This window comes from Dermacentor silvarum, unplaced genomic scaffold (assembly GCF_013339745.2).
Source record: "Dermacentor silvarum isolate Dsil-2018 unplaced genomic scaffold, BIME_Dsil_1.4 Seq1054, whole genome shotgun sequence".
NCBI classification, from domain to species: Eukaryota; Metazoa; Arthropoda; class Arachnida; order Ixodida; family Ixodidae; genus Dermacentor; species Dermacentor silvarum.
In genome coordinates this window covers 58,171-71,442 of record NW_023605505.1, presented here as the reverse complement: position 1 = coordinate 71,442, position 13,272 = coordinate 58,171, and the positions used below count along the sequence as shown (strand labels likewise).

The 13,272-nt window shown below is 45.7% G+C and overlaps 1 protein-coding gene across 1 annotated transcript; it reads right to left on the bottom strand.

Moving 5' to 3' along the window:
* Window positions 1-846: 846 nt before the first annotated feature.
* Window positions 847-1,860, bottom strand: LOC119434420 (putative phospholipase B-like 2; the record flags this gene model as incomplete). The annotated part of the gene is made up of 2 exons (XM_037701575.2): window positions 1,664-1,860; window positions 847-1,093 (listed from the first exon to the last, which is right to left on the bottom strand). Coding segments are annotated over exons 1-2 (444 nt in total), but the record flags the coding sequence as incomplete, so codon positions are not given.
* Between the last annotated feature and the right edge of the window lie 11,412 nt (window positions 1,861-13,272).

The window sequence follows — 13,272 nt, the reverse complement described above, 5'->3', positions numbered from 1 at the left end:
CAATGGAGACCGCAATGGAGACGCAATAGTGACCGCCATAGAGACGTGTCATGTCACTGAGTCATAAACGTGACAAGCCGCTGCTCAAGGAATTTGCGAAATAAAAACGAACAGCAATACATACTGATCATGATTCAATTCATAAATGAAAAGTTTGGATTGCTTGGAATACATTTTTAGGCTCGCTTTTAGAACAAACACCATATGCGCTGTTCGTGCCGTTTGGACAAAGCCTAATAAAGGCCAAATCCATTTACATGTCCTCCGAATCTGTGGCCAAAACTTCGTGTCTTCCACCCTGTCAGTGTCTACGATATCTCCCGAAGCAGAGTTTTCCTGAACCGCACCGGCGTCATGTGCCGTGTCATGTACAGTGGTCGACACACTTCTCTAGAACGCGCGAACCACGTTCTCAGGACTGCGCTGGCGATATCTGAAGACGAAATGTGGCCCAAAATCGGCTGTATGTGAGGTTGCGTGACTACATTTACAGTTTCCACAGAATGTCTCAGCCTGGTGGTCGGCTTAAGGTTTGGTAGTTGATTTGGCCCTCAGGAGTGTGTTCTAGACATGTGTGTTGATCTCTGTACATCCACTGTAAACACGGACGCAACGGAGGCAGCTGAGGCAAGCAATGGACGAGTCACCACATGATCAAACATGGCAGCGCCCATGAGATCACCACGAAAAGGGTCAATAGAAGGACAAAACAAAATTTGCAGCGCGGGCATATATACTGGTGTATTTCAGTTCTGATATCTACTCATTCTTACGTTTTTTTTAATAATTCTTGCCAACAAGGACAGGCTTTCGCAGATGTGTGAATAAGAAATTCGTAGAACTTGCCATGCGCCAGTAGGAGTCCGTCTCTCGGTGTAAGTTCTGCATTCCCTGAGAGAAACCGATGTTGGCGTCGAAGAACTGGCGAAGACGGCTGCAATAAAGGCTGTTGCCGCGGCAGTACCCGCCGAACATGTTCAACCAGTGATTGTCCATAAGCTGACGAGTCAAATGTGCCTCGAGAGCACCGGCGGCGTATGCCTGGATGCCGTCTTCGACACTGGGGTTCGTCTCCACTTCCAGGTAGGACCACCTGAGCGAAGAATATCTTGACTAGGTTAGGCCCACTAAGGACTGCGTACACCAACCTAACCAGGCATTACCCCTGCGCAGGTGTCCCACAGAAATAGTCGAGAGTTCTTTGTGAAAGACATAGTTGCTTTTACAAACTCGCGGTATGTGCGCCTAGAATAGTTGACAGTGGGTGTATTTCAAACTATTCGCGATGTTTGCCCAGTGAGCCTATCATAGATGTCATACCATTTTTCCCGCGGTGGGCCACCAGAAATTGAATAAACTTTCACCTTAAGCCCAAGTAGGCATTCTGGTGCTCACAAGTCCTATAAGTTAAGCATCTTCCGCTGGTGTGCTTGTGTAGACTTTGTTGATTTTCCTTCACATACGCTTCGGGACAATGCCCGTGGATGTGAAAAGTACACATAATGTGGTTACGTCGTATGCTAGCGTTTCACTGTCTACAGACGGCTGCACCAGTAGGAATGTACGCGTAGTGCAACCAGTACGTGGACACAAGGAAGAACAAGGCACGCACACGGCGCCAGTAGGTTTTCATTGAGACGCGCGCAATGGGGGCCTCACTCACCCTTCTTGATAGATGCGGTTCTGGAAGCAGGCCCAAGCCGCTGGTACTGTGGCGCCGTTTGATGGCTGTTCCGGCGGCTGCCCCTGGTAGATGGCGAGGCGCTGCGCCTTGTCGAGTCCAAGCCAAGCACAGCGGCAGTCGTTCAGGTCGTTGCCGCTTACCAGCGAGAAGGCGAGGAGAAAACTGAGCGTGCGCATGCTTCGACAGGCTTCCGACTTCGTGACGGGGCTCCGCTGATGCCGGACATGAGACTCCGTGTTGATGCCTTAGAAGAAGAAGATGCCGAATAACAGGGGCCGCAATGTTTGAGGACTTTTCTCGCGATCCATTCTTTTCGCCTTTCCTCGCTGCCTCCAGCACCATCATTGCTGAGATCGGCTACTCGGCACGAGGCTTTTGAACGGCATCGGAGCCAATGACAAGTAGCGAAACGAATGAATCGAGGAAACTACAGTTACATAATGTGGCCCTAGGTTCTACTGCACTATAATGTCGGTAACGGAAATACAATTGAAGAGGAAGTCCGGACCCACAGCTTAGAACTACACCAAGATGTCCGGTTAGTAGTGCAGGAATGATACGTTCCCAAAATATATGGATGGTAAATAAAAAAATATGTAATCTAGCGGGAAGAAGTCAAGTTTAACGCAATAGTGGCTCGTTCGCACTGCACGAAACATTATGTATGCTGAGTTAACAGTCTGCCAATAATTACTACCTTTAACGAAGCCAAGAGCTCGCCAGCGCATCCGCAGAGACCATTCCAACCACGAGTTGCATTGTGACACCGCGGCCGCTGTGCTAGTTGGTAGCTGTAGTCTTCCGTCTGCGTTGGCGCGCGGATAGCAGAATGCAGAAGAGATTGAACGAGGACCTTAGGGGTTTTGTTGGGTTGTTTTTATCGGCACATCTATAAAATATAGGACAAGGCTAATGGCATGTTTGCCTGGGCGCTGCAATAACTGTTTCAAGAAACAGAGGTATAAGGGTTTTCATTTCATTCGGGTAGAAAACAGGCGGCTGCAGTAATATACATGTGAATAATACGGAACCAGGATAGCAAGACTGGCAAGAAACTATTTATTTGTAGATTTATAACTTATATTTATAAATTTATAAATTATTGCTGATGCTGAATTCTAGTGAATGTTGTTAGAATGCAGCATATATGATAATATCTATAGGTCAGCACTCAGGAATTCGTGCTACGGCATATGCGGCTTCAAAGATTGGCCTTCTGCTCTAGATCATACGCCCATAGTGAAATTTCAGCGGCGTCATTCGGTAGCGTAGGAGGTGATTAAATAGAGTAATAGATCTGATTATGCTTAAGCATGCACGACACATGAGCGCTCAATGTTAAGCGCTGCCTGCACGGCTGGTGTCGGCCCCTGTAATCAAGTACAATGCGGATCTCACGTGTCTAGAGCGGTTGAGTCGCCGGCTGGAGACTGCGCCAGCGCTCGCAACAGCTAACAAGCACTAACTGTCGAGTTAACGGCCTGGTTCTTCTATAGCATATGGACACAATATACGGCATTACTGGAGTATTATTGCGCAACAAAGACACGGAGGTGAGAAAAGAACGCACACCAAGCGCAACCTTTCAACTAAATTTATTGTGCCACGGAACCTATTTATATATGTGAAGGAGTATAGACTGCGCATGTGTTTACAGGAAGAAAAAAGGATAGCGTATTTGTGTAACATAGTTATGAATCAAGTTATGCATGGGGCGCTGAAATTGTGGTGCCATCACGCGCTTGTTTTTTATTTCGCGCGCTTTCTTTAAATAAAATTACAAGAAGATCCATCTATGGTACTTAGTTGCAAACACTTCAGTAGGCCATTTTTATACGTGATCTACAACTTTCGTATTGCTACTTTCCTGGTGAAGCCAATATTTAAAAAGTTGGGGAACTCCACGAGACTGGAATGGCCTTCCTAATAAAACGGCACTCATCCGCGATACAGCGCGCTTTCGATCTACCATCGAGTGACTCATCTTTGTAATGTCATCAGCATCATTTCCACCTTCTCCGTGTCCATACCTCATGTAATGTCCAGTTGGGACCTTTCAGGTATAACTAAATAAATAAATAAATAAATAAATAAATAAATAAATAAATAAATAAATAAATAAATAAATAAATGCTTCCACGACTCACCCACTTCAAGCACCGGTGGCGGATGGTAATGCTCTCTCGTCAAACGCAGAAAACATGCCCTCAGTCGCTCCTTGCACTGCCCGATCCATCGTAATGCGCTGCTGAACGCACCAGCTCCAAACGTTCAGTGCGAACGAGGGCAGCGCTTCCACCTCCAGATCAGCGGCGCTCAAGCTGCACGATTCTGTACGCGCTCGCAGCCGGCTGAGCGCGCCGAAAACGTATACACTGAGCGAAGCGCGTCGCTCTTTCGAGAAGCAGGCGTCGTAAAAGGTCTTCGCTGGCCCACTGCGTTTTACGTACGTGGACAGGCCGCCCGTGCTTCTCTTACTTAAGAAGGGGCGGATAAGAGCAGTGGGACGCACCTGACGCGCGCTCAATGGTGCTCGCATCCTTAAGGCAACCTGAATGGAGACGTGTCATGCTTTCTGACCAAGGAAAGATTCTGGCTCAAGAAGGAAGGAAGAAAATATATATACATATACGCGCTTCGTAAGGAGAGAGAGTCATCAGGTGCTGGGAGAAAGGCCCTATTTTTGAGACAAGTTTATTTGGCGATAAAAGCTGCCAGCTACGAGTAGGAAGTTCACTTCCAGTGCGGCTTTTCCACAAACGTTAGCTATACTACGCTTACTGCGGTGCGGAGTGCGGAAGAAGACGCGACTACCCCTACTCATGTAAGGATGTATGAATGCAGGCGTGCATTTTCCAAGTACTGCAAGGGCAGTACCTGTGCAGTGCAATGGCAGTACCCGTAAGTACTGCAATTTCCATAGCCCTGCACTAGAGCGCACCCAACCAATGTGTTACTGCTCTTAAGAAGTATATAGAAAATTGCTGATAAAGACTGGCAGCTTTTTCAATGCGAGAGACCTCGCTCTAGAATTCAACAATGTCATGTATAGCGACGTGTATAGCCACGGAGCCTTATATGTGTCAGCAAAAGCGGAACAAATAAGATTCAAGAATTTTAGAAATGCCCGTTCAACACGACAAAAAAAATAATAACAATTTTTTTGTTCTCTTCTGTTTTTTTAGTAGCTTTGTTTCCTTTGCTTTGACGAAAATATTCTGTTGATTGCTTTTCCGAACGTTTACAGAACATTTCTGTAACAGACTTCACCTTGAAAGAAAAAAAAAATAGGCGGCTTTGTAAATGAACCAATTTCTGTAATCATATTAACCTTGTTTTTACACAATGTTTGTTTTTTAAACGTAATTAAATAAACAGAAGAGTAAGTGCACTACTTCCGCACAAAATAAAATAATATTTTTGTTTGGCTGTTTCAATTCTAGGCACCACGTTCATTAAGAGCTCTTACTTATTGTTATATTTTTTTAGGGGCGAAGCTCCTTATAGCGGCTCCCGTTCCGTCCCCGTCGTCGTAGTAGTAGTGTGTAACCAGTCTGAGAAAAATTTCCGAAGTTGTGTGCGTAGCGCGGAATCGAACCAGGGACCCCTCGCTTCCGAGCGCGCGGCATTAGCCCACTGCGCCACGAAGAGGACATGGACACATGCACCACGATGGCAATAAATACCCAACATTAACGAAAGGCCGCGTTTCTAGCGCGTTTCTAACGCGGTTGTGCTAGCGCGTTACGGCCCGTGTAAGAAGCTGGTGTAAGACGCTGTGGCCTCTCCGCCTTACCTTCAACGCGTTTCGAACGCGCTGCCCAAAGCGGTCGCAAGTCAAGTTCAAGTCGAGGAGCGTTTATGAATACGGGGCGTATACTCTCTCAGCAGTCATGTGATGGCGTCGGCACACGCGGTGCACGTTCCGGCATGTGTAAATGGCTGCGTAAGACGCTGTGGCCGCTCCCCCTTACTAGAGAGTACGGCACGTTTCTAACGCGTTTGTGCTAGCGTCCCCTTAAGCGGGAGATCCGCTGATTCCCTCCGGAGCTTCGCCCACTCATCATCATTCACCCCGTGGATATGCTGTGAATGTTTTTGTAACACCTGTCTTTACTACTAAAAGATAAATGAACTGATGGGATGGTTGTTCCTTTATACTATTTCGTCACGCATGAAGCAGAAAAGGGCAGCATGAATTGACAACTTGTATTCTTCCAAGGCATTTGACAGGACTGCCATACGTAGAGACAGTGCGTGCTGCTTTTTATTTCATTACGCGTTGGTGCTGCGCTTCAAGTTTCTAACAGCACTAGTCCTAAACCAATGTATGTTAATATGAACAGGCGTGTACATCCAATAGGATATAGTGTTATCATTCTGAAAGCAAATCGCTTCCTATAGAGACAGTTAACAAATATTAAAAAAGACTATTTAAAATACCACCCGCCAGGGGCTTTCCACAGTTGATCATGAAATACTAAGTCACAAGAATGCCTTATTTTCATCAAATTGCGTTCTCTTGATCAAAGACTGAAAACCAAACATATTTTTGATCAGAGGGTCCTATAAAATTGCTAAGTCATTAGTGTAGTGGCTGCCATGTGACGTTTGCTTTCTGTTGCCATCGCGTGAGTTCTGCTAGCGAAGCGTATCTTACTGTGGTTCCTCGAGGCATGGGGACAACTTTCTGTGGTACTGTTGGAAAAGATAGAGGTGGATGTTTACCAGCACTACGAACGAAACGTGGTTTGTGAACTGAACCTACCTTTATACAAATATATCTAACAAAATCAAAGATTATACTTTTTCTCGCGGTACATCTCTTATTTGGTTGCAATTTCTGGCGCAATATTTCGCTTTAATCTATGTCACCTGGGCATCTCTAATTGACCACCTCACGGCAGCGCACTCTTCTTCTTTGTGCACTTTGAGGTATTCTGGCACCTAGAGGGGGAGAAGAGATTGTGAAGTCAGATGAGCCCCGTCGAGCTGTTCGGGTAGCCTGCATGCTACCTCGAGCGTCAACATTCCTTCTATTCAATTTTCGAGCCGTCATCGTGTGGGCTGAGTGCCTATTCGCCAGTTCATTTTCCGCAAGCGATGGACGCTACAAGTGTAAAGAAAAGAATCAGCTTGGACTTTTCATTGAAGTTAGAAGTGATCCAGCAATTTTTTTGCGGGTAAACAAAGTGTGCTTGCTTTTTTCCCCCGAGTTGCGTGCAGTAAGTTGGCGGTTCTCGAACGCGCCAATTGGTAAGCCACCGTTTGCCTCAAGGCCTATTGGTTTATATACCGAATTAGCTATATATCGAAATTTTCGTGATCCCCTTCAGATTCGATATATCTGGGTTTTACTGTGTCAGTTTAATTAGGGTTACAAATTCATTTTTTTTTATTTGAGGTTTTAGTAGCTAGCTATTCGATCAAAAGTTGAACATATAAACGAGTGGAGTAATTTTGAGTTCTAATAAGGTAATAAATATAACGCAGTTTCACACATTGAATGGATACTCAAACTTTGTTCCTATTAGTGTTTTTTACAGTATGAAGTTGAGAGACGATGGTGGCACTATAAGTGTGCCGCAGCAAATAACCCAACGTTTCATTCGCATTGCTACTAATGTCGATATACCAGGTGAGATTAGTGGTAATAGGTTGACCAGGTCAAATTAGCGGTACTATGAACACGTGAATACTTTTATGAATATACAAGCTGTAACTCCGTGTTGTTAAGTAAGTACGTTGAAGAGCTGTTTTGAATAGGAGTTGCTCAGATGATGTTGCTGCTACGTCTGGTCTGCCGCAAGGCTACGTGTTGGGGCCGAGTCATTCTTTTAATGTGAAAGCATGATATGCCTAATTACGCGAAAAAAACAAGGTTGTAGTTGGCGGCGTGACCGAATGACGCTACCAAAAATCGCCGACGGCAAAGAGTAAAAACGTGTCAAAAATGCTCGATTTGACGGCAAATTTAGCAGAAAGGTTCATTTAAACAAAGTATAATAATCCCATTGAAAAAAAAAATAGGTAAATTTTGATCTGGGTGGGAATCGAAACCGGGCCTCCGGGGCGCGAGACGAGCGCGCTCCCCCAACGCCACAGCAGCTCCATGGTTCTGATTCACTAAAGCTGCGCCTATGCGTGAGTCAGTGCACACGTCACGTCGAAGCCTTCTGGCTCACTAAACGTGTGACCTAGTGCGTGCGTCGTTAGGCACATGACGGCGCAGCCAATGGGTAGGGGGTGGTGCCACGTCATCAGTGTATAAAGTTCCTGAATGAAATAAACTGTATTCTAGGCCAATTGAACGCCGCGGGCCTTCGAGCTATGAACTCGTGGGCAAGCCAGTGCGTTCAGACGCTTGGCGCGTTTTCATTTGGCCTCACCGAGGCGCTGTTAGAATGCAGGGGAGAGCTTGCGCGGACACGGAAAGTGCGGAAAAGACATTTATTTCACCAAAGGGACTATATCGCTTTCGTACACCCACACGTAAGCAGTTTTAAAGGTCTCTGCCGCATTTGTAGTTTTTTTAACATGTGTTGTTTTCGAAACGAAGAAACAATGTTTGTGGATGATTTTGTACTATGTGCAAGGTCGTCTAGTGAGGCATTGTTTTTAATGGCGGCCGACTTGAAGCGCGTACAAAAATGGTGTGTCACTAATAGCATATCCCTAAACATAAGTAATTATGTGCACATTAGCTTCACTAGAAAAATATAACAAATTCAGATATAAGTATTAGTTAAGTGGCCAAGAAATAAAAAAAATAATTCGCCCGTAAAATATTTAGGTCTTAAGCCGTCAGAGGATGACTCTTGGTCATAACATGTTAATACCGTAGTTAAAAATGCAGGGCATGCCCTTCACTTCTTGCAACAACGTTCAAAACACGTAAGTGTTTTAGAGTCGGACCCAGAATTGTAAAAGAGTCAGCGTATCAAACAAGTTTCACCAATTTTGGTGTAGGCATGGCCTCTGCGGGATCCGTTTTCTGGTGTGCATAATAGTGCATCATTGGGTACACGTTAAAGAACCCCAGGTGGTCTAAATTAATCCGGAGTGCCCCACTACGGCGTGCCTCATAGTTAGATCGTGATTTTGGCACGTAGATCCCAAGAGATTTTTTTGCATAATAATGCACTTGAAGAAATCCAATCCGTTAAGACACTGTTCGTCCTGGGGAGATACAATCACTTTATAAGTGTAAGAGGGGAAAAGAACTTGACTGGATCCTTTTGCTTGATCAGGGAAGCAGGTTACGCCTTAAGATGCTATACTCAATCTTTCATAATTATATGGAAATCTACTCATCAGACTTTCCGAAGTAGAGCACTGCATGGGCCGGTTTTTCAGGTCCGGGCCTGGCCCGAGCCCGAAAGTACCATACGTTGGCCGGCCCGGTTCTATTCGACCTATTAGCCCTTTGGCTATACGAGGCTAGCTCGAGTTCTCGATTATTGTGAAGATACTGTCATGTGATCAACCTCCGCCGGGCGGTCTTGAAGCTGCATCAAAGCAGGTTCTTTCCCTGCATCCGTGCTTGCTGGTTGCTGTATAATTTAACTGTCAGATAAATAAACATTTTATTACTAGCTGAACAGGCTCAGATTATTATGCGAATATTTGGTATGAAAACAAACCATGCAATGGACCGTTAGGAAAATAGGGAGTGATCAGGCTGGCAACAACCACCGGGAGTGGCAGAACTCCTGCTTACATAACCTTGACGAGCGATGGTGATAACAAAGTGGGTCAATCAGGGAGACAGTGTATAGCCGCATATATCCGAATTACTTGAAATGTCAGGAGAAACTCTGTAGATTCTAAATAAAGGTGTCTTAGCTAACACGGTGTGTCGCTTCTAGTTCGCTACAATGTGTGAATGTCAATCGCATTAACTTCGATAGTCATCTCAACATGGGTTCTGCCGGAATTCTGTCGTCTTCGCGACACTAAAAAACTGTGGTCCACATTGTTCCCAGCTTATTCACACCTCAAATTCCTAGAGGTGATCGTGCTCATGCGTGTGACGGATAACCCGAATTTTGATGGAGGTAGCGGTGTGATATCGACAGCGGCACCGCCTATCAACAAGGGGATGCGCATTGGGATGGAAGGGAATAGCGGCGAAAAGCAAACTTCAAGATTTGCTAGACATCACAGACTCGAATCAAACTGACAAAGAATTAGAAAAAATATATGCATTGCAATCGCGCTAAAGAAATTGGAAACTATTGGATTGGTGCGAGACTCGCTGCAAAAACATTCACTAGACTGGCTCAGGTATCCAAGTTATTCTTAACTGGAATAAATGAGATGAGATTCGGTGCAGTACGTTACACTTTTCAAGTGCGGAAGACGTGCCTAGAGGCAGAGTCGGCTGCAATATTTTCTTGCATTAGTATTCTGTGCCAAAAATGCAAAGCGTAGGTGCCGCTTTTCGACGAACGCCTTTCACGCCAACGCTTCAGCGAGCCTTCGCATGAATGCACTAGGTATGTGCCCCTCTTTATTGAATGTCCCGGCCAGTGGAGTCACTGTGTATGTGCCACAGAGTGTGCATCTATCGAGGGAACAATTTTCCCCGGTCGCACATACAGGCGCGCCACGCTTCTCTTTTAGGAGGAAAGGCGCCGTCTTTTCAGTAGCGCCACTACATTACGTAGCCCATCCAGAAATAAGCGAGAGAGAGAAGCCCGGTTGTCGCTTGATGCGTTTCTCTCTGTTCATATAAACCTGCGCGCCATGCATTTCCGGTGTAACCCAAACCTTCATGGCGGCGGTGCTAGTTTGCGCCCAGTGTTCTTATCGAAGCAAGATCATTCCAGCTGCAGTAGACGCCTCATACATAACTAATTACGACGATGGGAATAGGTTGTGTCGGTACATTGAATCAATGCTAACTCATTACCGCCGAGAGTCATCTTGGACTTCGTTATGACGCAGTTTTTTACGAGAAAGTACTGCAGTGATTCTCTTCCACTTGCTTTTCATTAAAGTGCGATCATAGTTAGTTTCACATGATGCAAGTTGCGGTGAAGTAGGTTTCTTGAAGACGAGCACATACCAATTGACACATATCAGGGGAGCCAAATTCATTTCGAAGAAGTTCACTGAAGTGTGGCATATGCCTAGTTTCACCAATGCAGTGATACACTTGAGGGTAATCGGGGTTTGTGACTGCGCGGGACATAAGCAGCAGCACGTCCGAGTAAAACCGGTGTGCGTTAAACGGGTTAACTTATGAGAGGCACATAAGCAAAGTCAGATACTCATCGACCCAACTTGTGCCGACGATTTGTTACGAATGCACTTGGAACATTACAGCAGCACAATCGTCGAGCCATTGGACCGTGGAATATCCTGTACCCAAGTTGGCGATAAAACGGTTAGAGAAAGTGCATGAGGTGCCCATTTAATGCTAATACTTGACATTCATGACGGACCTCAACTATGTGCTAGCTAACGCTGTAAATCTGGGTCACGTACGCTTTCAGCAGAAGATAGTCGAGACTCATATTTATATGGGGATTCAGAAGATTAATATGGCTCATATAACCCTACTCAATCACCCTTCGGGGTAGCCGAGTACCTAAGGCGCTAGTATAGTCAGCTCTGAATTGTGGGCTAATACCCGGCTCCGGAGATTGCAGTTTGAAAGGAGACAAACTGCGAAGACGCCCGTGTGCATCGCAGCGCACGTTAAAGACCTCCAGAAGGGCAACATTTACCGTAGACCTCCACTACGGCGTCCGAGCGGCGTAAATAGACTATTGGCAACAAAATTATCATTTCTCTGCCCCGTTTGCAGCTACAAATTTCCTATCAGGACGGGTGGGAAATCAGTCAGTCAGTCAGTCAAATAACTTTATTTAAAGGCCCTGCGTTTGTGGGACGGGCAAATGGTCCCGCCTAGGTCACGGCCAGGAGCTCTTGAGCCCTGGCGGCTTCCTCGGCCCGCTGGACAGCCCAAAGTTGATCGTCAAGGGCAGAGCTGAGCAACACAATCTCCCAGCGCACGCGGAGACGATCGCGAGAGGCTGCATCCCCATTATTGTTTGTTATGCCTCGACATTCCCATAGCATATGTTCTAGATTGGCTCTAGAACCACAGTTCTTGCATTTGTCTGTCTTGCACATGTCTGGGTAAATGAGATGTGAGATCACCGGGTTCGGATAAGTTCTGGTCTGTAATTGCCGCCATTCGACAGACTGCTTTTTGCTGAGCTTTTGGTGAGGTGGTGGGAAAATGCACCTTTGCAATTTGTAGTGTTGTGTGATGTCATTAAATCTGGTCATACGATCCTTCCATTCCCACTCCTCTCCATCCTCGTTCTCAGGAGACGCTAAGGTGCCCGCCGTATTATCGGCCGTGACTCGGTCCGTAAGCCCTGGAGCCACGTCATGCGCCGTCTTATTATTATTGCTGTCTCCTGGTGAGGTGGAGGTGTGAGCGGGTGTCCATATTAAATAAACATCTTTTTCTTGACTTTTGGTACCTGCCATTAGGATTCGTAGTGCTTCAGGAGAGATTCGGCCATTAGCGAAATTTCGTACTGCCGCCTGAGAGTCACTGACTATTACGTCCGCTTCGGTCTGTGATATTGCTAGCGCAATAGCTATCTCCTCCGCAGTCTCGATATTTACTGTGCTTGCCGTAACGCATGTTTTGCACTTCTTTTCATGATCAATTACTACGGCTGTAAAGCCGCGCCTGTGCTTGTATCTAGCAGCATCTACAAATACTGCGTCTTTATTATTCCGAAATTTTTTTTGTATGACCATTGCTCTGCTTTCTCTTCTGCCTTTATGGTACACGGGATGCATGTTCTTTGGTAATGGGGGAACGGTTATCGTATCCCTGATACAATTCGGGATGTCCACTTTGGTTCCGTTTTGAGTATGGTACCCAATACCTAGTTTTTCTAGTATGTGTCTTCCTGTCTTGGTCTTGGAAAGGCGTTCGTACTGCGCTATCCGCTGCGCCTCTATGAGCTCATCTATTGTGTTGTGCAGGCCTAATTCTAATAGCCTGTCGGTACTAGTGCTGATTGGTAGTCCTACGGCTTGTTTATAAATTTTCCTAATGAGGCATTCTAATTTAATCTTTTCTCCAGCGTACAATCTAAGGTAGGGTACGACGTATACGATCCTGCTGATAACGAACGCCTGTACCAGTCTGATCATGTTTTCTTCCTTCATTCCACTGTGTCTGTTGGCTATCCTTTTGATCAACCTCATAACTTGAGATACTGCCCCTTCTAACTTCCTAATGGTTTCTCCATTGTTGCCTTTTGCTTCAATGAGCAGTCCCAAAACTCTCATTTTATCAACTTTATAAATGGGTTTATCATCGGCAGTCTTCAATTGTATGTCCGTTTCTACATTGTCTGCCCCCCTGTAGCTGTTTGGTTTACGGCCCCTGCGAGTTGGCCGGTACAATAATAATTCCGATTTTTCCGCCGAGCAAACCAATCCGGTTCCCTCTAGGTATTGTTCGACTGTTTTAATCGCACTTTGGAGTGTCTGTTCTATCTGCCCATCATTACCCTCCTTTACCCATAAGGTAATGTCATCGGCATATA